The sequence below is a fragment of the Dendrobates tinctorius genome, unplaced genomic scaffold, assembly GCF_039654945.1.
Source record: "Dendrobates tinctorius isolate UK_male_01 unplaced genomic scaffold, ASM3965494v1 ptg000047l, whole genome shotgun sequence".
NCBI lineage: Eukaryota > Metazoa > Chordata > Amphibia > Anura > Dendrobatidae > Dendrobates > Dendrobates tinctorius.
In genome coordinates, this window is record NW_027361715.1 from 2,743,018 (window position 1) to 2,769,453 (window position 26,436).

A 26,436-nucleotide genomic window follows, 5' to 3' on the forward strand; every position below is an offset into this window, starting at 1 on the left:
CTGGTCCAATTGGGACCCAAAGAGACGCACTCCTTGAAAAGGCAGATTAGTCAGAGACTTTTTAGAGGACAAGTCCGCCTGCCAGGCCTTGAGCCAAATTGTACGTCGGATTGCCACGATGTTGCTTGACGCCTGAACCGCGCAAGATGCGGCATCCAAGGAAGCAGAAAGCAGATAATCCCCCGCATGGGAAATCTGATTGGCGAGATCGGCCAAATGCTCCGGTTGTGCCTTATCCAGAATGCCCTGCCGAAGGTCCTCTGCCCAAGCGGATATAGCCTTTGCTGCCCAAGATGAAGCAAAGACTGGACATACCGCCGCAGATGCCGCCTCAAAGGCAGACTTTGCTAGGGATTCTATGATTCTGTCATTAGAATCTTTTAGAGACGCTACACCCGACAGCGGAAGAACAGTATTATTAGAGAGTCTGGATACGGGAGGGTCCACTGAAGGAGAAGCGGCCCAGTTGTCCGTGAGCTCTTTAGCGAACGGATACAGCACGCCGAGACGCTTTCCTCTTTGAAAGCGTCTAGTCGGATCTTCCCTTTCCTTGGTAAAAATCTTCCCAAACTCGGAATGAAAGGGAAACACCCTGGAAGGTGTTTCCGCCCGTCTGAACGAAACCTCCTGATCTGAGGATTTCGCAGGGGCGTCAGTGATGTCGAAGGTATGGTGAATCGCGGCAATGAGGTTCTGCACCGTAACCTTCATGTTCGCATCCTGATCCGAATCCAGCTCTAAGACCCCTTCAGATTCCGAAAGCGCTTCACCTGACTCGGGAGAGGAGGCCCGAGAGGGAGACTGCTGGGGAGTATGGGGTGAGGTAGGGCGAGGAGAGGACTCCGCCTGGAGATCCTGCCTGGGTCTCTTGCGACTGACACTGGCTGGCTCAGATGGGACGTCCTGGGACGTGCTAGGTCCCGCAGAAGCTCCCAAGGGCAACTTATCCAGAACGGCTACTAGGGACTGAGACACCTTGGTGAGGTCTGCCACCGACTGTGATAGGGAGGAGGCCCAACCCGGCAAGGGGGGCTCACTCACCCCTGGGGCTATGGATGGCTCCTGAGCGGCGTCGGGCTGGATTGGATTGCTACAGTCCAGGCAGAGGGGAGAGGACTGACCCCTGAGGTAGTGCCGGAAGGTTGGGGGACAGAGGGCGGAGAAGGGTCAGTCTGCCGTGCAGAGCTACTCACGGTCCGGTGTCCCAAAAGCGATGCTGCTCGACCTGTCCGGGGATGCAGATCAGGGAGAAGTCCGGCTGGCCGTCCCAAAGAGGCAAAAAGCTGCTTGCAGAAACTGCTCAGGGGCTGGGGAGCCTCTCCAGCTGCGTCCGGCTGGCAGGCTGTGAAGATGGCGCCTGCCTGTAGAAAAGTGCGGGTCCCGGGGAAGGGCGGAGCTCCTCGCAGGGTTAATAATTGCTGCCCTCTAGCCATAATATGCTGGGCAGGAGAGGGAAAGGCGGGGGGAGGGCCTGGGGAGAGCGGGAGAGAAGCCCGCTTAGTAGAAAGGGGCGGAGGGCGTGGCCGCGACGCTGCGGTAGGCCCGAACACAAGCCGGGGCCTAAATTATTTGCGGCGGCCGCCTGTCAGCAGCCGGTCGGCGCGGAAGACGCGTCGCAACACCAGGCCGCGTCCCTGCCCAGAACTGCCCGACTCCAGCGCTACCCCTGCCGAGATGGAAAAAAGTGGGGGGAAGCGCAGAACGAGGCCCGTGAAGACCCGGGGCCTGCATGGATGCGGTGACCGTGGGGGGATGCGGGGCGTGCAGGGACCCTAACGTGGTCCCCCTGGCGACCGCTCCAAGAGAAAACGCCGGGGGAAGACTGACATACTCACCCAGGCAGGGGGCCTTACAATAAAGGTACCTGAAAATCCCACGCTGTCTGTCTCTATGAAATCCGCGCCTCATCCAACCTTCAGTCTCTGGTAGGCGAGAGGGTGGGAGGCGGGGTGCAAGGACCGTCCGTGCGGCTGGCACCTACTTGTGCGAGGCTCCTGGTCCTGCTGCGGAGACCTATGAGGATACGGGGTGGCAGTACACGCCGTACTCATAGTCTCTTTGTGGGAGTACGGATGTGACTGTTCACTCCGTATCCCTCCGGACCCTGCAAAGAAACGACGCACACTGAGGTAGATATGGGTCTAATAAAAGACCCGTGTCCACCTCCTACTGACACTAAGCTAAACTGAGGAATTTCCTGCCGGTCGGTGGGGTGTATACGGCGGAGGAGGAGCTAACCTTTTTTGTGCATAGTGTCAGCAGCGTACACCCATGGTCTCTGTGTCCCCCAATAAGGCGAACGAGAAAACTATACTACATTTCTAATTGGAGGTACTTTCTATTATTACTACACCTACTATATATTGGGATAGGATCTTAGAATGAGAATACCCCTTTAACCCCTTCACCTCCAAGGGTGGTTTGCACGTTCATGACCGGGCCAATTTTTACAATTGTGACCACTGTCCCTTTATGAGGTAATAACTCTGGAACGCTTCCATGGATCCCAGTGATTCTGACATTGTTTTCTCGTGACATATTGTACTTCATGTTAGTGGTAAAATTTCATTCAAATAACTTGCGTTTATTTGTGAGAAAAACGGAAATTTGGCGAAAATTTTGAAAATTTCGCAATTTTCCAACTTTGAATTTTTATGCCCTTAAATCACAGAGATACGGCACACAAAAAACTTGATAACTAACATTTCCCACATGTTTACTTTACATCAGCACAATTTTGGAACCAAAATTTTTGTTAGGAAGTTATAAGGGTTAAAAGTTGACCAGCGATTTCTCATTTTTACAACACCATTTTATTTTTAGGACCACATCACATTTGAAGCCACTTTGAGGGGTCTATATGATAGAAAATACCCAAAAGTGACACCATTCTAAAAACTGCACCCCTTAAAGTGCTCAAAACCACATTCAAGAAGTTTATTAACCCTTTAGGTGCGTCACAGGAATTTTTTTGAATATTTAAAAAAAAATGAACATCTAACTTTTTTTCATAAAAAAAATACTTCAGGTTCAATTTTTTTTATTTTACCAAGGGTAACAGGAGAAATTGGACTGAAAAAGTTATTGTGCAATTTGTCCTGAGTTTGCAGATACCTGATATGTGGGGGGGAACCACTGTTTCGGTGCATGGCAGAGCTCAGAATGGAAGGAGCGCCGTTTGACTTTTTCAATGCAAAATTGGCTGGAATTCATATTGGACGCCATGTCACGTTTGGAGAGTCCCTGATGTACCTAAACAGTGGAAACCCCCTTTTAGTGACCCCATTTTGGAAACTAGACCCCCCCAAGGAACTTATCTAGATATGTGGTGAGAACTTTGAACCCACAAGGGCTTTACAGAAGTTTATAACGTACAGCGGTACAATTAAAAAATCATATTTTTTCCACAAAAATGATCTTTTCACCCCAATTTTTATTTTCCCAAGGGTAACAGGACCCTAAAAGTTATTGTGCAATTTGTCCTGAGTACGCTGATACCCCACATGTGGGGGTAAACCACTATTTGGGCGCATGGCAGAGCTCGGAAGGGAAGCAGCGCCATTTGACGTTTTTGGCTGGAATTGAGATTGGACACCATGTCGCGTTTGGAAAACCCCTGATGTACCAAAACAGTGGAAACCCCCCACAAATGACACCATTTTGGAAACTAGACCCCCTAAGGAACTTATCTAGATGTGTGGTGAGAACTTTGAACCCCCATGGGCTTCACAGAAGTTTATAACATAAAGCCATACAATTAAAAAATCATATTTTTTCCACAAAAATGATCTTTTCACCCTCAATTCTTATTTTTCCAAGGGTAACAGGACCCTAAAAGTTATTGTGCAATTTGTCCTGAGTACGCTGATACCCCACATGTGGGGGTAAATCACTATTTGGGCGCATGGCAGAGCTCGGAAGGGAAGCAGCGCCATTTGACGTTTTTGGCTGGAATTGAGATCGGACACCATGTCGCGTTTGGAAAACTCCTGATGTACCAAAACAGTGGAAACCCCCCACAAATGACACCATTTTGGAAACTAGACCCCCTAAGGAACTTATCTAGATGTGTGGTGAGCACTTTGACCCCCCCAGTGCTTCACAGAAGTTTATAAAGCCCGGGCGTGAAAATAAAAAATTCGTATTTTTTCCACAAACATGATCTTCTAGTCACCATTTTTTTATTTTCCAAAGGGTACCAGGAGAAATTGGACCCCAAAAGTTGTTGTCCAATTTGTCCTGAGTATGCTGATACCCCATATGTGGGAGAAAACTACTGTATGGGCACACGTCGGGGCTCGGAAGGGAAGTAGTGACGTTTTGGAATGCAGACTTTGATAAAATGGTCTGCGGGTGTCATGTTGCCTTTGGAGAGCCCCTAATGTACCTAAGCAGTGGAAACCCCCCACAAATGACACCATTTTGTAAACTAGACCCCCCAAGGAACTTATCTAGATGTGTGGTGAGCACTTTGAACCCCCCAGTGCTTCACAGAAGTTTATAACGTCCGGGCGTGAAAATAAAAAATTCGTATTTTTTCCACAAACATGATCTTCTAGTCACCATTTTTTTATTTTCCCAAGGGTACCAGGAGAAATTGGACCCCAAAAGTTGTTGTCCAATTTGTCCTGAGTATGCTGATACCCCATATGTGGGAGAAAACTACTGTATGGGCACACGTCGGGGCTCGGAAGGGAAGTAGTGACGTTTTGGAATGCAGACTTTGATGGAATGGTCTGCGGGTGTCATGTGCGTTTGGAGAGCCCCTGATGTACCTAAACTATTTAAACTCCCCACAAGTGACCCCATTTTGGACACTAGACCCCCCACGGAACTTATCTAGATGTGTGGTGAGCACTTTGAACCCCCAAGTGCTTCACAGAAGTTTATAACACTCGGACGTGAAAATAAAAAAAATCATTTTTTTCCACAAAAATGATATTTTTGCCCCCAATTTTTTATTTTCCTAAGGGTAACAGGAGAAATTGGACCCCAAAAATTGTTTTGCAATTTGTCCTGAGTAGGCTGATACCCTACATGTGGGGGTAAAACACTGTTTGGGCGCATGGCAGAGCTTGGAAGGGAAGGAGCACCATTTGACTTTTTCAACTCAGAATTGGCTGGAATTGAGATCAGACGCCATGTTGCATTTGGAGAGGCCCTGATGTGCCCAAACAGTGGAAACCCCCCAATTATAACTCCAACCCTAACCCCAACACACCCCTAATCCTAATCTGAGCCCTAACCCTAGCCCTAACCCTAATGGGAAAATGGAGATAAATACTTTTTTTTTTAATTTTATTATTTTTCCCTAACTAAGTGGGTGATAACGGGGGGTTTGATTTACTATTTATGGCGGTTTTTATATTTGGCAGCTGTCGCACGCTAAAAGACGCTTTTTATTGTAAAAATAGTTTTTGCATCACCACATATTGAGAGCTATAATTTTTCCGTATTTTGACCCACCGAGTCATGTGAGGTCTTATTTTTTGCGGGACGAGTTGATGTTTTTATTGGTACCATTTTCGGGCATGTGACATTTTTTGATCGCTTTTTATTCCTATTTTTGGGACGCAGAATGAACAAAAACCAGCGTTTCATGAATTTCTTTTGGGGGGGGGGGTGCGTTTACACCGTTCCGCGTGCGGTAAAATTGATAAAGCGGTTTTATTCTTTGTGTCAGTACGGTTACAGCGATACCTCATTTAGGTCGTTTTTTTATGTTTTTGTCGGTTTTATGCAATGAAAATTATTTTATATAAAAAATAATTATTTTTGCATCGCTTTATTCTGCGAGCTATAACTTTTTTATTTTTTCGCTGATGATGCTGTGTGGCGGCTCGTTTTTTGCGGGACAAGATGACGTTTTAAGCGGTACCATGGATATTTATATGCGTCTTTTTGATCGCGCGTTATTACACTTTTTGTTTGGCGGTATGATAATAAATCATTTTTTGCTTCGTTTTTTATTTTTATTTTTTAAGGGGTTCGCTAAAGGGGTTAACTAATGGGACAGTTTTATAGGGCGGGTCATTACGGACGCGGCGATACCTAATGTGTACTTTTATTGTTTTTTTTTTTATTATTTCCAAAAAATGGATTTATTGGGGGAATATTTTTTTTTTTTTTCTAATTTATTTGGCGATTTTTTTTTTTTATTATTTTAACAGTTTTTTTTATTTTTTTTTTTACTTTATTAAATAGTCCCAGGTGGGACATCACTGTCCTGTGACAGATCGCTGATCTGTCACATCACAGATCACTTTGACAGATCAGCGATCTGACACAGGCACTGCAGAAGGCTTCCTCATGCCTGCGCTTTGCAGGCACTGAGGAAGCCAGCTTCCTCAGGCCCCCGTCGCCATCTTGGATTCGGGGGCCTGGAGGAAAGGAGCCCCCCGCAGCAGCGCTGCACATTGCGCTGCCGTGGGGGGCTCAGGGAAGCACGGAGGGAGCCCCCTCCCTGCCGATGCTTCCCTTTAACCCCCGGTACACCACGATCATGTTTGATCGCGGTGTGCAAGGGGTTAACGTGTCGGGGGCGTTCCGTGACCGCCCCTGACACATTGTGCCGGGTGTCAGCTGTGATAATCAGCTGACACCCGGCCGCGATCAGCGGCGCTCACCACGTGGGCGCCGCTGATCGCGCTAGACGTACTATCCCGTCCATGGGCATAGGGGCCCAGGTCCATGGACGGGATAGTACGTCGGATGGCAGAAAGGGGTTAAAGCAGAAAGACCCACAAACAAGCAACAACTGAAGTCAGCTGTAGTGAACACGTGGCAAAACATCACAAAGAAGGAAACTCAGCATTTGGTGACGTCCATGGCTTCCAGACTTCAGGCAGTCATTGCCGGCAAAAAATTATCTTGAAAGTATTACAAATTAACATTTTATTTATGGTAAAGGTAATTTCTCCTACTACTTTTAAGCACCTGAAATGAAGAGGCTTTGTAGAAAAATGGTTGCAATTCCTAAACGTGTCACAGAATATTTTTCTTCAGCCCCTTTAATTAAACTTGAAAGTTTCCACTTCAATTACAACGGAGTTGTTTCATTTTAAAATTAAAAAAAAAAAAAGAAAAAAAAAAAAAGTGTACGGCACAGCGAAATCACCAAGATTCTGTCACTGGCCAAATATTTCTGGACCCAACTGTATAGAAAGAAATGTTCCACGTAAGTCCTAGGAACCAAGTCCTGATTACAGTGGAAAAGCATGGAGTAGAAAAAAAAAAAAGATAAAAAATGATATAATAAAGTCGCCCCAATAGCCTTTTTGTTCCAATCTAAGGGAATAAGAATTCAATAATGATTTAAACTACATATCTTTAATGACGACCTATAGACTTGCTGGCTTATGGTTTTAAAACTAGGACAAAGTGCAGGTGAAATAACGTAACGTTGGGGCTTGTACATGCCGGTGGGGCAGAGAGCTTACTTGGAGTGACTTTGTTGCGTTTATCCTCCTTGAAGCCTTGAAGCGAGTTCACTCCTGACTGCAGCCGACCAGCTGATGACCCCAGGATGGCCGTGCCCTGCCCGGAGTCTACAGGAAACAAGGTGGAAAAACTGACCTAAGGCAGCGCTTCTATACAGAAAATCATTAGGATCCTCCCTAGAACATCAGCTCCATGGAGCAATCACTGAAAAGCTTCAAACACCTCCTTTTCCCAAAATTCTCCAGTCTGCTTGAACATTTAGTATAATTTATGGTGTTGCGGGGTCTAAATGGAGCAAAGCCTTAACACAGCTTGTTCAGCTGACAGCTAGGCTTCACGACCCCCGCAGACACTGAAGAGCTGGAGAGCGCACTATTCTCCTAGGGGAGAAGGTAGAAAGACATGTAGCAGAGGCTTCTCCTCCTTGAGAAGGAACGGATGGGGCATGTTAAAATTCATACACTGGTCCATGAATTGGGGTTACTACTCTGATGTGACGAGTGTTCTATAGTCTCCATGTCTAGAGAAGATTAATTTCACCTAATGATTAGTGAGGAGCGAGCATACTCGACGCTCTCCAAGTATTTGCATGTGCGTGCTAATTTAGTTTCTGTCTCCATAGCTGCATGATTTACGGCTGCGAGACAGCCTGAATACATGTGGGGATTTCCTAACAAACAGGCATTCCTCACATGTATTCAGGCTGTCTAGCAGCCGCAAATGATGCAGCTACGGCGACAAACTAAATCTCCGAGCGCGCCAAAATACTTGGAGATCACCCGAGCATGCTCAGGAAATCTTGAGTAATGAGTATACTCGCTCATCACTACTAATGATCAACATTTCCATTTATTAGGCTATAGGGTGCACATACCGAATGCAGTTTCTGTGGGATTCAGCAGGGCCAGGGTTGTCGATCCATCGGCTTTCCTTCTCTCAAACTCAAACTAAAAAGAATTAGACATTTCTATTTTACTTACATGACTGCGGTGGGTTTATTTTTTTTTTTTACAGGTTTACGCTGACTTTTTTTTGACAATCATGTCTGAGAATAGCCAACGACGGTCAGCAACACTTTCTACAAAATATAGGTGCATTACCGAATGTGAATCTGCATGATAATGAGGAGGGTTTCTCCTGAAGTGGAGGCAGGACCTGCAGAGTTCACGCGATTATAGTCCTTACCTGACTAGAGATCCATCTCTTTGATAATTTGCCAAAAGAGTCTCTAATGATTTGGTCAATTTGCTCCTGATTCTTTTCTCCATTTCCATCATTTTGTTTGTCCTCCTGCTGTTCTTTTTCTTTTCTATACGGAGTGTGAAATAAAAAAACAGCTAAAAATAAATCAATTAAAAGCAGCAGATTTTACAGTTATTTACATTCCAATACCATCTGTACATGGAAGGATTAGTGGGGATTAATAGGAGGTACACATGCCAGCTTAGTTATGGTACCGTTACACTTAGCGATGTACCAGCGATCCCGACCACGATATGATGCGGTCAGAATTGCTGGTGCATCGCTAAGTGGTCGCTAGTGAGCTGCCACACAGGCAGATTTCACCAGCGACATAGCAGCGGTCAGGGATTGCTACTTACCTGTTAGACAAGGCGATCCTGACGTCCTCCCGCCCGCGTCCACGCGTCGCTCGTCGCCACAGCAGGAAGCTGACGACGAGAAACGGCCCAGGACGTTCTCGCGCGATCAGCGATAACCAGCGGGGGAGACAGTCGGAGGTAAGGATCACACATAGCGATATCACTAGCAATATCGCTACTGCGTCACAAAAACCGGTGACGTTATAGCGATATTGCTATGTGTAACGGGCCCTTTAGAAGCACTCGTGTACATTAATGCATTTGGCAAATCTGAATTCCTGAACACCTGGAGAAAGGTAAGTGATGCAATTATGGTTTCCTGGAGCCGATACCAGGTTTTTACAGCTCTCAAACATACTTGCAGCAGTCTGACAAATTCTCCTCCTATTGGTGGCTACATACATTGATTCACAGCATTCATCTTGCAGGTTATTCCTTTAGGCTTGTCTACAAACCCCATGTTTCACCAGTGTAGCATCACATGACCCTCTATATTTCCCCACCTAAACTAAAACGTTATAAATATACAGTTTGGGAATCTAAACTGTGATCTCCTACATTATAACTGTGTGACAGGCACTGTGCAGTCATCATCTTTATCTGTGATATTAGCTTCTACCCCGCCTCTCCATAGAAAACTTCAGCGGTACAGTCCATACAATTGTATCATACATAAACTTATATTGATTGAGATAGTGACGCCATTCAGAGTAAATAAAAGGATAGGAATTTGCAGTGAGCCACCAAGTGATTACATGACTATACGGGAGACACGTATACCATTTATTTCCATATAGAATTAAACGTTAAATGGAAATACTAGCTTGAATTATAAACACTGGGTTACTAGTGACAATATATAATGATACAAAAAAAAACTCTGGAGTACAACTTGTGATTTGCATTATATTGTTCTTTTGACATCTTTTCTTTGATTGGACACACTATTTGACTGCTATTATATTTGCATGTATGTCTGTGAGCTGTGTGCCCCACCAAAGGGATTGTGTTACGGTTTATTAGTAGTAGTCAGGGTCATATGACCTTTTTTTAGTGGTGGCCCCCTTTTCTTACAAGTACATTAGTGGAACAATTTCTAAATGCCGTGATCTGGTCTTTGGCCTAAGAAAGACCACAGTCTCAGAACACGTTTCCATGCTTTTTACACTAGTGCAGTCTCTTTCCACGTGTCACTCTGTAATGTCTTTACTGTCTGCACACGTCCCCTCTGCATTTACATGCTGCCCCCTGGAGGCTCACACTGGTGTATAACACGGCCGGGTGCCATCGGATGTTTGATCACATAGCACTCGGCCCCATGTTATACTAAGAGCCAGTGCAGAACAGCGATTACTTTCTTATGCCGAGTCAGCATGAGAGAAGTCACAGCATCATGCGGGTGCATCCCAGACTCCGCTCATTCAAACCCATACAAGCCTATGGGCGCATGTGAAACATCGGGCTGCACTCTGAAGTCAGTCCAGTGCAGTCCGACATACGCAGAGACAGGTAACGGAGGAGATAGAGAAATTACTTTCTCCGTCTCCTCCTCCGCTGTGGAGCACAGAGAACTGACACTTGGATAACGCTCACAGCAGAGCAGGAGCCGAGGGTCATTAGCTCATCGCATCTGATGCCATAGGCTAGAGGGATTCCTGCAAAAGTAGGAAGAGCAAAACCAAGACTAACCCAAACCAAGGGAGGGCGCAGCAACCCCAATGAAGGCTACGAGAAAGACGCTATAGAGTGTACAAAAATCTTTATTTCTAGGTTGCTTAATTGGGGGGACATAGAAACCATGGGACATCCTAAAACTGTCCCAGGGGTGGGAAGACTAATACCAGTACTGCAGAAGACGACTAGCAATCCCCCTGGTCACTACCGCTTGTAGCACCCTTCTGCTAAGGCCTGTTTCACACTTCCGTTTCTGACAGTCAAGATCCGCCGAATTGGACAAAAAACGGATCCGCCATTTTTCTTTACGGATCTGTTTTTTTCCCCCACTGACTTTCATTATTGGCGGATTTTGACTGATGTTGATCCGTTGCGTCCGTATTTTTGCGGATCCGCCAAAATTTGGGCGTCCGCAAAGATTTCAGAACGGACCATGCAACGTTTTTTTTGGCCTACGGATCCGGCAGACACTGATTTAACCCGCAATTCTCTCTGGGTGCCGGATGAAAAATCTCTCTCTCTCTCATCACCTGAGTCAGTAGCTGCTCCCGCCTGCATCATCGCCCGATCTGCTGCTCCCGCCTGCATCATCGCCCGATCTGCTGCTCCCGCCTGCATCATCGCCCGCGATTCGCCCGATCTGCTCCCGCGACATCTGCTGCTGCTCCCGCGATTTGCCCGATCTGCTCCTGCGACATCTGCTACCGCGATTCGCCTGATCTGCTCCCGCGCAGATTTTGTCATGCTGCTCCAGGATTGACGCGGTATGTCTCTTTAAAATTTCACCATCGGCGGATCCGTACATCCGCCGATCTGCTCACACACGTTCCTGTCAGTCCGCCTGCGGATCCATTTTCCTCTATTTTGGCGGATCTAGACTGACAGGAAAAACTGAAGTGTGAAACAGGCCTAAGACTTGCACCCATACACCAAAGGTAAGAGCTCCACAACAATGTAGATAAAAGCTCAGGAAGCTGCACTATGGAATAAGGACACCTGGAGGTGCAAGACCCGGGAGACTCCTACCAGAACGGAGAGGTGCCCTGGCAGGGGCATTCTAGCTTAGCCCGATCTTCCACATTGGCAGCTTGAATCCAGGGGACAATTGTAGCCTTACAGGCGGTCTGACCGCTGCCAGAGCAACATAGGGATGACCCACAAGGCAGCCAAATGACTGAATGGAGCAGTGATTGACAGGTAGAGCTCTGAGTACACCAGATTGTGCACGAATCTCTCAGGCAGAGGCGAACTAACCAAAGGAAAGATTGCCAATTTTTTTTTTCAGATTGAACTCTGACCAATATTATTCAACGGGGCAGTGCTGTTCAGCGTTATTTTTCTCATACCTATTCGAAATGAGAAAGTAAAAAAAAAAAAAAAAAAACATGCCATGATGTGCAGTGCAAGTCGGTGTTACGTGTTACAAAACCACTTAGCACCCAGAATATGTTGTGCAGTTATATGTATGTATAATAGGTTCTATGTGAAATGCATGTCCCTAATGCATCAGCCCACAGGCTGCGCCCCTGGGCAGAGGGGACACGATATTCTCCTTTTGTCCGCCCTCCCCCCTCCTTTATAATTCCCACAGTAAACATCGGCAGGCTCCGGCCACCTGCGGCTTTTGTAATGCATGTCTGGCCTGCCGCTTTTCTATTGGCCTGCCCTCTGTATCTGTGTGATATATTCTGTGTCCTGTGAGTAAAGTGTTGTCAGACTGGAAATACGTGGAGAAGCAGTGATCTTTTACATGCGCCCATGTAACCAAGGAATTCCAGCCAGCGTCATTCATTCAGACTCCAGCCAATGCAGAGCGGACCTCCGAAAACACGGGGTGGTACTGAAAGAGGTACTTCAGCTTGGTAGACCCCGTTACACTGGCGGCAGACAGCGGGATTTGATACCCCTTCTACAGGAGGAAAGGAATGAATGGAAAATAACTACCAGAAGTTAAAGAGGACTACATTAAAAGATCTGGTGGAAGCCCGAGGGTTGATCGCCAGCAACAAAACAAAAGCGGATTTGATAGCAGACATCATGGAACATGACCGTGCAGCGCCCCCCAATGTGAACGTGGAGGAGACCGAATTCCAGAGGGAGGTAAAGAAAAGACTGGCGCTCTATGGCCTAAACCCTGCAGTAGAGATCATACGAGAGGTGATGGCTGATGTGCGTACTGATCTGAAGGAAAAGATGGCCGAGCGGACCAGGATAGAGCTAGCCAAGACGGAGATGGCAGAGCGGACCAAAGTGGAGCTGGCCAAGATGGAGTTTTGAGAGCGGAGAGAGGAGAGCCAGCGAGCAGGGGGAGCTCTGGCCTTCGACCAGGTACCTTCAACAGTAAGCCACAAAAAGATCCAGTATAATGCCTTCTGACAATTGGGGGAGGCAGAGGAAGACATTGATGGCTTTCTGCAGGACTTTGAGCGGCAGTGTGCCCTTCATCAAGTTGAAGCCGGAGGAACGGGTTCAGATTCTGGCCAGCAAGCTGACAGGCCGGGCAGCGGACGCCTATCGCACGGTACCTGATGAGGACTGTATGGACTATGAGCGGATCAAAGAAGTGATCTTGGCCCGGTATGCGCTGACACCAGAGGCCTACCGCCAAAAGTTCCGCGGACTTATAAAACGCGTAACCGATACCCACTTTGAATGGGCCTGTAAATTACGGCGGTCACTGCTACAGTGGGTACAAGGGAGCCAAGCAACCACTAAGGAGGACGTCCTCCAGCTCTTCCTGTTAGAACGATTCTTTAATGGACTAAACACCGAGACACAGGAATGGCTTCGGGACAGGCGGCCAACGACTCTTGAGGAAGCCGCTCGTCTGGCCGATGAACATCATGATGCCAGGAGGCCGCAGTTGTCTGGATCAAAGGTGGTCACTAGGGGCCCGCCCATGGACCTGGAGGGCCCCAAACCACCGAAGATTGTAGGGGGACCAACTAGAAACCCGGCCTACCACAGTCCCCCTGGGGCGCGATGCCACACCTGCCGTCAGCTGGGCCACCTGCAAAGACAATGTCCCAACCGGACTCAGCATACCCAGTGGCCAAAGGCGAGAACAGCTACCTTCAGCCGGGCTGCTGTACACTGCTACCAAGGCGAAGCTGACCCGGCATTGGGGGCTACGTCTAACCAAGGGGTGGAAGAGATGGAGGAAGTGCTGCATGAAGTAGACCCAGTGCAGGCAGCCCGGGCAGATAATCGACAACAGCATCGACAGGTCGTGTGGATTAATGGGAAACGTATGCAGGGACTAAGATTCCGGGGCAACTTTGACCCTTGTGAAGCCTCATCTTGTCCGGCACCAAGAGAAGATGGACCGGACAGTGGCAGTCCGTGTAGCAGGGGGAGCTATACATCGACTACCCACTGCCAGGATTCACCTGAACTGGGGAGTCGGGGATGGCCTTGTTGAGGTCGGCTTGATGGAGGATTTGCCTGCAGACGTCTTGCTGGGAAATGACTTGGGGCCCATGTTGTCTGCATTCTCGGCGGCCCCTCTGGCTGAGACCTATCCTGTGACCACCCGGAGACCAGCTCGAGCTGCGGAGGCGGAATCACACTCAGAGGAGGCCCAATCCCAGCCCTGCACGTATTCCCATAGTCAGACACATTTCTTGGGCCACCCCAGATGAATTTAAGATGGAGTTACTTGAGGATCCTTCATTAGAGGGATATCGTGGGAAGGCACAGGAGGGGAGAGGAGTACTGGAAGGGGAACAGTTTGTATGGGAGCAGGGACTCCTCTACCGGATCACAGAGCAGCACCACACAGGGACGAGCCCCACTATAAAACAACAGCTGGTAGTTCCCAAGAAGTATAGGCAGGAGTTACTGCGAATCTCTCATGATATACCCTTGGCCGGGCACTTCGGCGTCAGTCGCACCAGGCATCCTCTGACACAAAACTTCTTTTGGCCAGGGGTAACCTATGATGTTCATCAGTACTGCCAGACCTGTGACAGTTGTCAGCGCATTGGCAAGAGGGGGGGGATCGATGCAAGGCCAAATTACGCCCCCTCCCCATTGTGGAGGAACCATTTAGCCGAGTAGCGGTTGATCTGATAGGGCCGTTAGCCAAACCCAGTCCATCAGGGAAAAAGTATATATTGACAGTGGTAGATTATGCCACATGGTATCCAGAGGCGGTTGCGTTACCTAACATACTGGCAGAGACGGTGGCGGCCGCCCTGCTCCAGGTTTTCTCACGGGTTGGATTTCCCCGGGTGATTATCTCGGACCAGGGTACCCAGTTTACAGCAGAGGTGACCAACCAACTGTGGAAGCTGTGCGGCGTAAAGTCCATTAGAAGCGCCCTGTACCACCCGCAAACCAATGGGTTGTGTGAACGCTTTAACGGCACATTAAAACAGCTTATTGGGACTTTTACCAGGACCTACAGGGACTGGGAGAAATTCTTGCCACACCTCCTGTTTGCCTATCGGGAGGTGCCCCAAGAATCCACGGGGTTCTCCCCGTTCGAGCTGGTATGCGGGAGACGGGTAAGGGGCCCCTAGACTTAGTGCTGGAACACTGGGAAGGGGAGGGCCTCATAGAAGGGGTACCTATTGTACCCTATGTGCTGGAATTCCGGGACCGCCTACAGGAGCTGACCCAGGTTGTACGTGAAAACCTGCAGGCGACACAGCGGCGCCAGCGCGTATGGTACGATCGGAGGGCCAGAGAGCGCACTTTGGAAATAGGACAGAAGGTCCTGGTGTTAGAGCCCACTAAGCAGAATAAGTTTCAAGCTGCATGGCAGGGGCCCTACCAGGTAGTGGGGAAAATAGCCGACACAACCTATAATGTCGCCGATTGTGACGACCCCAGGGTTATCCGCATGTTCCACGTGAATATGCTGAAGCCCTACCGGGAGCGCCCTGAAGAGGTAGTGGCCATCTGTGCATCTGAAGCAGAGGATTTAGCTGGACTTCCCTTGCCGGATGTCTTAGGGGAAAGGACTCAGTCTAAAACATGGGACCAGGTACACTTGGGTGAAGACCTAGGCCCCCGGGAGAGACAGCAGGCGGAGGCGTTGTTGAGGCTGCGACAGAGGATGTTTTCAGAGAGACCGGGGTACACTCGCCTGGCACAACACAAGGTTGAGACCCAGTATCAGACCCCCCTGCGACAAAACCTCTTCCGTGTCCCTGAGTCGGTACGAGAGGGGATGCGACAAGAGATACAAGAGATGTTGTGTTTAGGGGTCATTGAAGAGTCAGATAGTCCCTGGGCATCCCCCGTAGTGTTCGTGCCCAAGAAGGATGGGACTACACGGTTTTGTGTAGACTATCGTAAGCTCAATGAGAAAACAGTGACGGATGCATACCCCATGCCGCGTGTGGATGAGTTGTTAGACCGGCTGGCGGGGGCAAAGTATTTGACCACCATCAATCTATGCAAAGGCTACTGGCAGATTCCCCTTAGTCCTGACTCTATTCCCAAGTCGGCATTTGTCACCCCGTTCGGCTTATTCCAATTTCGAATTATGCCATTCGGGATGAAGAATGCCCCGGCGACCTTCCAAAGGCTGGCTGACCGGCTTCTGGATGGTCTCCAGGACTATGCTTGTGCCTACCTGGACGACATCGCCATCTACAGTGCGACATGGGAAGAGCATCTAAATCACCTAGAGACAGTATTGGACAGGATCCACCAGGCCGGAATCACCCTGAACCCAAACAAGTGTCACGTGGGCAAAACAGAGGTTCAGTATTTAGGGCATTGGGTGGGAAGTGGGAAACAGCAACCAGAACCAGCCAAGATTGAGGCCATAGCCAAATGGCCCATCCCACGCACTAAAACCCAGGTCATGGTGTTTCTAGGGACAGTGGGGTATTACAGGAAATTAGTTCCCAATTACAGCAGCGTAGCCAAGCCCCTCACTGATCTGACCCGTAAGAACCAACCCCGCCAGGTAACCTGGACCTCAGAGTGTGGGAAGCCTTCCGCCAACTAAAGGACGCCATCACCAATACCCCTGTATTGACCGCACCCGATCCAACTAAACGTTTCCTTGTTCACACAGACGCTTCTGTTTGGATTGGGGGCAGTACTGAGCCAAGTCGGGCCGGACGGCCAAGAACACCCGGTAGCTTACCTGAGTCGGAAACTACTGCCCCGTGAAGTAAGTTATGCGGCCATTGAGAAGGAGTGCCTGGCGGTAGTATGGGCACTGAAGAAGTTGCAACCACATTTGTATGGACGACAGTTTTCCCTCCTAACGGACCATAATCCCCTAGTCTGGCTTAATCGGGTCTCCGGAGACAACGCCAGATTGCTGCGGTGGAGTTTAGAACTACAACCTCTGGACTTCACCATCCACCACAGACCCGGCAAACAAAATGGTAACGCCGATGGACTAAGTCGGCAAACGGAACTTGTACCAACCCCATAAACTTCGGTCATCCCCAAACCGATTCGTTAAGGATCAGACTGTGTATGCCAATCGCGTCGCTGAAAAGGGGAGCCGTGTTACAGAACCACTCAGCACCCAGAATATGTTGTGCAGTTATATGTATGTATAATAGGTTCTATGTGAGATGCATGACCCTAATGCATCAGCCCACAGGCTGCACCCCTGGGCAGAGGGGACACGATATTCTCCTTTTGTCCGCCCTCCCCCCTCCTTTGTAATTCCCACAGTAAACATCGGCAGGCTCCGGCCACCTGCGGCTTTTGTAATGCATGTTTGGCCTGCTGATTTTCTATTGGCCTGCCCTCTGTATCTGTGTGATATATTCTGTGTCCTGTGAGTAAAGTGTTGTCAGACTGGAAATATGTGGAGAAGCAGTGATCTTTTATATGCGCCCATGTAACCAAGGCATTCCAGCCAGCGTCATTCATTCAGTCTCCAGCCAACGCAGAGCGGACCTTCGAAAACACGGGGTGGTACTGAAAGAGGTACCCCAGCCTGGATAGACCCTGTTACAGTCGGATGCCACTCACCCATTCAAGTCTATGGGTGTGTGAAAACATCAGACTGCAGTTGGAGGACATCAGAGTGTAATCCAATTTCTATGGAGCACAGAATGGAGAAATTTTGCCATCTTCTCATCACTCGTGCTATGATTCTGTCATCCAAGAGAATCGGATCACGCTATGGTGATTGGCGTGTCACTTACATAATCAGAGACTCTCGCATGAAGGAATCTACACTCGTGTGACCGTAGCCCAAGAATAAATGAGGCGGACAAATGCTATACCACTCTGCGTGGGAGAAGAGAGCAAGACGAGAGCGCCCCCCTCGGAGCCTCACTAAAGGGGGTGAAAAAAACAAAACAAAACACCCTACTGGAAAGCCAAAATGGACAGAGATCACTGATAATCAGGAAAGGAGAGAACTATACGGCGTCCTGAATATCTAGGTGTCAGCTGCCGAGGTGTAGCCTAATAGGGAGGAGTCGGATTTTCTCTAGGATGTACTTTTAGGCTGTGTGCCCACGTAGCGTTTTTAAGCGTTTCTGCAGCGCTTTTAGACAAGCGATTCTGCTGCAGAAACGCTTAAGGAAAGCATCCAATTGATGGCCAATGGTGCATTTTTAACCGATGTGGAAACGCTTAGCGATTAAAAACACAGCATGTTCATTCATTTTGCGGAATCACACGCGATTCCGCATATCATCACTTATATGGGCAAAAACGCTTAGGAAAACGCATGCAAAAACGCTTGACAAACGCGAGTCAAAAAACGCATGCGTTTTCCCGGGAGCAGGGTGTGCGATTCTGCTCAGGTTTATTCTGCTTTGGAATCGCTACGTGGGCAGATAGCCTTACAGCCTCCAGGCGGCAGCCTATAAACCCATGATCCTTCGTCTCCCAATAAAGTGACCGAGAAACAAAAACTGGCTAAAAAAAAAAAAAATCGCCCGGACATTCCATTTACCAAATAAGTGTTTTACACAACCTTGATACAAACATAACTACGTATGACAGTGTATGATACCATCTAAGTCACACATACCTTTTCAGGTCTTTGGAAGGACTTCGTAATGCCTTTATATCACTGGGGTCCATCGATTGCTCCGCCAGCGCTTCTGCCACCTCGGGATTACCCTGCGAGTCTCCCTTGTCCTTCCCGCTGCACTGAAGATCTGCCATGAACTCGATGCTCTGCTTCAGGCTCTGTATCCTCTCCTGTAACAGCCGGAGCAGATGGATGGTTATATGGCTACACTATTACCCACGCTCCGGAAAAATACACTTCTTACCTGACTGAGGATTTTCATTCCGGAGTTCAGCAATTTTTTGGCAGCCTTGAAGTAAATGGTTCCCGGCTTGTTGTAAATCATCGCATTGTGGCAAATTTGTTTGAAAGCTTCCTAAGAGGAGAAGAAATGGGCGTTAATGTAAAATGTCAGCTAATAAAGGTGCTGGTAGATCTAAAGAGCGGGGACACTTACGACACCTTATTCAAGGGCTGTGCCCGTATCTCCACTAAGCCTTAACTTTCAGAGCAGAGTTGCAATATCAGATCAAGTTCCCGGGCAAGACAGAACCACGAGAGGGTGGCGGATGGCGTGACATCTATTGTCAGTCTTTTCGTAAAAAAAAAAAAAAAAAATGCAGACTGTAAAAGTCTAACTGCATGCAACTGTTGACCATCACTATCCGTCAGCATTTGTGTCCCTTGTCCATTATTGAGTGCATATATTTACTGCGTTACTTTTTTCCCGATCCCACTATCCGTACTTTACTAGACTCCTACCTCCTGTATTTCTGTTCTTGAGCAGGCACTTTGACATTAGCAGCAATAGAATAAGTCATTGTACAGGGAAGCAGCGAACGTTAACATCACCTACTGCGAATGGTGGCTCCTGTATGATCTGTATACAGAGGTGCCGGCTTTCCTGATCATCGCGTCTTTGATGATAGACTACTGAAGTCTTCTGTACTAAACAGGAAATGTGAGTCTAGTAGAAGGCTTTGTGGTCAATGGAAAAACGTGCAGAGATTAGTCTCTGCCAGAGTTTCGAAGAGATTTAAATTCATATTTTCTTTTGTATTTTTTTTTTGGCAAATAGGTGGAGAACAGCAGGTCCTGCAGAGCTGAAACCCGGTGTAAATCCTTCCATACACAGAGGCTCGGTGGTCTTCACAGTAAGATGCTATGGCTGATCGTTGTCATACCTTAAGTTCTTCTATGGATTCAAACTCTCCGCTCCTAATCTTCTCCTTCATTGTACTGAAGTCCATCGGGTTCTTAATAATCATGGAATATCCAGGTGCAATGAAGTCCGTAACAGGGAATGCAAAAAAAGAGCTGGGGTCCTTTCTGGAAATTGCAAAGATACACAGACAAGTAACTAAAATATGGATAATATAAACATTAAATGATGATTTTACAAGTCCTTGATGACTCAAAAGGTAATGAGGATTGGCAGAGATGCACACCAAAGCGATACTCCAGGGACTACAAGATACCACCTCTTCACAGATGAAAGTCAAGAGAAAAGTTAAGTTACATCCGCTTTGAATGCCATGATTTTATATATCAGGACTAGAAATGACCAAATCAATTTACAGGGCTCTGGTCCATAGACCACGCGAGTCAAAATGCCAGCCTCAGCTGTCAGCCTTAGTAAGGCTGGTTATCAAGAATAGAAGGGTCCCTACACCGTATTTTTTAATTATTAGCGGCAGCAATAGTTCCATCAGCTGACGTCAGTGACCGGAGGTAAACTTTTTACCTCCGATCACAGTTGCGGGCTCACGCTGTTATTTGACAGCGTGGGAACCACTGTTCTCTGACCGGCGTTAATGATTTTACCGCCGATCAGAAGCAGTGCTTGTCACACCGAACTGTAACACGGACTTCCTGGTGAAGTCCGTGTTTGGTGTCTGTGCCAGAAGAATAGATGTTCGGTATGGATGCAGAACTTCACTGTTCGGGTTCGCCCATCTCTAGTCAGCAGTAAGAGTGATCACTTCTATAAAAGCAGAAGTTTAGGCAGTTTGCTGGTCTACAGAATTCAGTAGTGTTCAGAAAATACTATGAAGTCCTCTTTATATCTTTATTAGGGATGAGTGAACATGCTCAGTGATACTCTGTCAACACTCGAATATCACCGTGCTCGATACTCGGCGAGTAACAGGCGGTGCTCGATGTAAAACTCAAATCCCTGCATCGCATCTTTGGTGCCTGTTACGCAGCCAATAAGCATGCGGGGATGGCCTGTGAGTCAGTCACTAATGCTGTAGCCATCTTGGTTGTGGATTTACTGTGACTGGCAGGCTGTGTAACATTAGCAGAGGTTATAAAAGGACAGGCATCGCTCGGCACTGACGCCATTGCACAGCTCTGTGACTCTTCGTATTGGGGGAGAGAGTGCTTGTCTAGGCCTGTGTGTGCACAGTCTAACGAATCAGCGGCCTGTAGTGCAGATACTGGTGCTGAAGCTGAGCCGTCATACAACCAGCCCTTCTAAGGGCTAATCGTTTGTATCACATACAATCTGCATTCAGCCTAGGGAGGAAGGGAGAGTCGCAGGAGTAGGGAGAGTGACAGAATCCAGTCTATCAGGGATTAGGATTGTGCAGTCCCCGTTGGCAAATATGTAGCTGCAGTTTTTTTTTTGTTGGTGCTGGAAAAACTGAATATATTTTGATCCATCAAGTATTACATACTTTAACCCCTTTGAGACGAAGCCCATTTTCACCTCAATGACCTGGCCAATTTTTACAATTCTGACAACTGTAACTTTATGAGGTAATGACTCTAGAATGCTTCAACAGATCCCATTGACTCGGAGTCTGTTTTCTTGTGACATACTGTACTTTATGATGTCGGTAAAATTTATTCGATAGGACTTGCGTTTATTTGTGAAAAAAATGGAAATTTGGCAAAAATTTAGAAAATTTCCCAATTTTCAAACTTTTATAAATCAGTCATATCACACAAAATACTTAATAAATAACATTTCCCACATGTCTGTTATACATCAGCACAATTTTGGAAACAATTTTTTTTTTGTTAGGGAGTTATAAGGGTTAAAGTTGACGAGCAATTTCTCATTTTTTTCAAAATTTTACAAAGCCAATTTTTTTATTTTTAGGGACTACATCACATTTGAAGTCACTTTGGGGGGGCCTATATGACAGAAAATACCCAAAAGTGACACCATTCTAAAAACTGCACCCCTCTAGGTGCTCAAAACCACATATAAGAAGTGTATTAACCCTTCAGGTGCTTCACAGGAGCAGAAGGAACGTGGAAGGAAAAAATGAACATTTAACTTTTTAGTCACAAAAATGATCATTTGGCAAATTTTTTTCCACAAGGGTCAAAGGAGAAAATGGACTGCTAAAGTTGTTGTGTAATTTCTCCTGAGTACACAGATACCCCATATGTGGGAGAAAACCACTGTTTGGGCGCATGGCAGAGCTCGGAAGGGAAGGAGCGCCTTTTCACTTTTTCAACGGAAAATTGGCTGGAATTGAGAGTAGACGCCATGTCGTGTTTGAAAAGCCTCTGATGTGCCTAAACATTGGAAACACCCCCAGAAGTGACCTCATTTTAGAAACTAGACCCTTCATGGAACTTATCTTGCTGTGTGGTGAGCACTTTGAACTCCCAGGTGCTTCACAGAAGTTTAGATCACAGAGCCATGAAAAAAAAAAAACAAAACAAAACAAAAAAACAAACAAACACATTTTTCCCCCAAAAAAGATCTTTCAGCAATTTTTTTTTTATTTTCACAAGTGTAAAAGGAGAAAATGGACCGCTAAAGTTGTGCAATTTCTCCTGAGTACGTCGATACGTGGGGGAAAACCACTGTTTGGGCGCACGGCGGGGCTCAGAAAGGAGGAAGTGACGTTTTGGATTGCAGACGTTGATGGAATGGTCTGCGGGCATCATGTTGCCTTTGGAGAGCCCCAGATGTCCCTAAACAGTGGAAATTCCCCACAAATGACCCCATTTTGGAAACTAGACCCCTGAAGGAATTTATCTAGCGGCAAAGTTTTATAGTAATGATTATAATGCTTTTGGTTTTACTGGTGTATGAATTTATAATGTGGTGTTATGTGCAAGATATAGGAGGTGCATCAGATTATAAAAGTGTGTCGTGTCAACAGGGTATAAACTAACTTTATTAATTTGTGGACGTGTGGTACGCGTTGAAGCAATCCTTAATGGAAAGGCCAGGTTTAAACTGGGTCCTTTCAGATTCTCCTCTTGGAACATACTCTACACATTTTTTTTCTCTCTCTTTTTCAACTTTGTTATCCTACAAACAAAAAATAAGGTTAAACGTGTAAGATATTAATTTGTATTTCTCTGATGACTTTTAATCTTGTCATGTGAGCTTTCTGATGAGCCTGAACTTTGACACTGGGTGTCATCTGAGCCATTGGGCGTCGTTTTCAAATGCTGATGTGTACTTAAACCCTGTATGCCTATGGCTCTTGTACAATATTTGTGGTATGTCCTGATGAAGGGGTCACCTGAACCCTGAAACGCGTAGAATAAACCACGCTAAAACCTCTACAATATTTGGAATTCTTCTTGCAGCAGCGCAGGGATGATCCTTCCTACCTAAGTGTATGCTTCAACCAGAACCTGCACTGACCTGTGGATCTGCACCAGCCGCCATTAATATATGTCTTTCCTTCACTCTCACCAGGTGAGTAGCTTTCTTGGTGGGCAACTCTATTTAACGTTTGATAAGACCCTATTAGCGCTTTTGTGTCTCCCTCTTTTCTCTGACATACTTTGGTTTTTCGAATGGCACTGTATGGTTGGAGGACCTGATCTGAGAGATCTACACTCCCATGTATCGATTGTAATAAAAGACACAATCTGGCTTTGGGACTTGTGTTGTGGTCCCACAAACAGTGACAAGGGAGCTGTTATCACAGTGCATAGTGGTCAAGGTCAGGACATCCCTTTTGTCCATATACTTGACCACCAGCATTTAGTCTCCCAATTAGCGGCTTAGGGAGGTCTCGCTGATTTTTTCGCACGGTGCCACATGCAGATGTACCTCTGGCAGAGAGGGTCTTGAAGAGCAGGATGCTGGTGTAAAAGTTATCAATGTACAGGTGATAACCCTTATCCAGCAGTGGGTGCAGCAATTCCCACACAATTTTCCCACTCACCCCCAGGACAGGGGGCATTCAGGCGGGTTAATTTTACTGAGCAGGTATTGTCGTAATTTTAGCCTCCCTTTGAAATGAACCAGAGATTCATCAATAGCTATATCCCTATGGGGTGTGTACGCCTGAGCAAATTTTCTGCTGAAGTGGTCAACCACTGGCCGAATTTTATATAGATGATCAAAGTTTGGATCGTCTCGTTGAGGACTCTGTGCATTATCACTATAATGCAAAAACTTATGGATCGCTTCAAATTGTGTCCTTTTCATGGCCATGAGGAATACCGGTGTACTCCAGTATTGCCGAAGCTTCGGTATTCGGATTATGCCCATATGCAGCACAATTCCCCAAAATGTCATAATTTCTGCTGCAGTTACAGGGGTCCATCTGGCGTATGATGACGTGGGATTTTGGGTGAAAAAATTGATGGGCATACAGGTTTGTCTGGGCCACCATAAGATTTATTATTTCATCAGACACCAGGGAGACACAGCAGAGGCAGGGGTACACTGTTGAAGGTGTGGGCCAATTTCATGACACCGGCCCAGGGCCTGATGACAGGGTATTTGTGAAAAGGAGGGAAACGTTATTAAAGATGGTCAAGCAATACTTGGCCGACCAAATGAGCATACCCTCTAATTCCTCTGCGACTCACCTATTGGGTCTCAAAGCTGGACACCTGGCATGAGTGGTCCCTCTATGCCTTGGAGGTGTTGTGCTGCCCTGCCGCTAGCATCATGTCTGAGCGGGTTTTTAGTGCCGCTGGGTGGGGTCATAACAAACAGGTGCTTTCACCTGTCAGAGAATGCAGACATGCTCATTCTCATAAAAATGAACAAAGCCTGGATTAGCCCACACTTTTCGACACCACCAGATGACTGCACCACGTAAAAGGTTTGTAATATTCAATATTTCAATGAGGCCTACCAGTTGTTGCCTTTCAGGAGTCTATGGATGACCTGAAAATCATTTATGCCTGGCTTAGCACTTTCTGCAAAGCCTTTAATACTGTATAATTACATCAACTACACTTTCAAAATATTTTGTTCAAAATGCTATGGATTCAACAACTCATCCGTACAACACAGTTAGGCTGCGTTCACATGTTGCGGTTTTTTCGCGTTTTCGTGGCAGTTTCTAACGTGCGATTTTGCCGCAAAGATGCAAAAAAACAGCACCCCATGCAATCCTATGGGATTCCGCAATGCTGTGCTAATGCTGCGGATTTTCCCGCGGCGGAATCGCATCGCGGAAAAATACGCAGCATGCTCATTATTTTGCAGAATTGCGGCGATTCCGCCCACATAGGATTGCATTGTTCCGCTTACTTTCTGCATGTGGCTGTGCCCACCATGCGAAAAGTAAGCAGAACATTTGCGGATGGTACCCACGGTCCGGAGGAGAGGAGACTGTCTTCCGGGTACCATATCCCTGTAAAAAATAGAATTTAAAAAAAAAAAAAAAAAATCGTGTTATAGTCACCTTCCGATGTACCTCGCAGCCTTCCCGGGCTTCAGCGATGCATTGCGATAATGACCGTTGCTGACGTTGCAGTCTCGCGAGACCACTACGCCATCAAAGGTCATTGTCGCAATGCATCACTGGGAACGGGACCTGCCGGAGCATCGCGAAGCCATGGGGACGCTGCGAGGGACATCGGAAGGTGAATATAACCAGATTTTTTTTTTTATTTTTAATTATTTTTAACATTAGATCTTTTTACTACTGAAGCTGCATAGGCAGCCTCAATAGTAAAAAGTTGGTCACACTAGTCAAACACTATTGTTTGACGAGTGTGACCAACCTGTCAATTAGTTCTCCAAGCGATGCTACATATCGCTTGGAAAACACTAGCATTCTGCAAGCTAATTACGTTTGCAAATCGCTAGTTTTTCCTTGTGAAAAATCGCAGGAATTTCAAATGAGATTTTCCCGCAGAATGGAATTCCGGAATTCCCGCGGTAACTTCCGCAACGTGTGAACTTAGCCTTATTGTTGCATAACGGTGGTATGTAAAACATACAAAAAGTGTAGAAAAATATTTCAGAATTAGATTACTCATCCATACAGTATTGCGTGCTTTGTGTCCCAGTTTGGTGGTATATAACAATAGAAAAAAAGTGTTTGAAAATTTTGCTCGTTTCTTCAAGTTTCTTACCCATAAACTATTCCGTGTTCTGGGGTACTTTTCAGATAAATAAGACTAACACAAACAAACAAAAAATAATAAAGTTTAAAAATTTTGCTGCGTTACATTTCTCAGCCATGCAGTATTACATGTTACTGGTTACATTTCGCTGGTATATAACCATTCAAAAACTTTCAGAATTTTATCGGTATTATTTTTCTCACCCATAGACTATTCCGTGGTTGGTCTGTACATTTCCTTGGTATATAACCCTTAAAAGTGCATATCCTTTATAAGTCTAGGAGACCAATACAGGACAATTAACAGAATGTGCATGGAGCCTCCTTTATGTCTAATACAGGGTGGATCAAACCTTTATTTTTTAAATAACAAAAATAATTTTGGTATAAATTATTTCTGAAATCCTTTTAAAAGTTGCCTTATATACAAGTCATTATACTGTAAAAAAAAAAAAAAAATGCTTTTCCTGTA

At 46.6% G+C, this 26,436-nt stretch overlaps 1 protein-coding gene across 2 annotated transcripts in view; it reads right to left on the reverse strand.

The window, feature by feature from the left end:
- Positions 1-26,436, reverse strand: part of BRD7 (bromodomain containing 7) — an 80,064-nt gene that overhangs the window by 20,433 nt on the left and 33,195 nt on the right. The window contains exons 5-10 of one of the 2 annotated variants that reach the window (XM_073576177.1): positions 19,851-19,995; positions 18,932-19,042; positions 18,685-18,857; positions 8,626-8,749; positions 8,315-8,381; positions 7,440-7,547 (exon numbers count right to left, since the gene is read on the reverse strand). In XM_073576177.1, the coding sequence (XP_073432278.1) occupies positions 7,440-7,547; positions 8,315-8,381; positions 8,626-8,749; positions 18,685-18,857; positions 18,932-19,042; positions 19,851-19,995 (728 nt within the window). Of the gene's footprint in view, positions 1-7,439; positions 7,548-8,314; positions 8,388-8,625; positions 8,750-18,684; positions 18,858-18,931; positions 19,043-19,850; positions 19,996-26,436 lie in introns of both variants that reach the window. The other variant, XM_073576176.1, reaches the window with a different exon arrangement.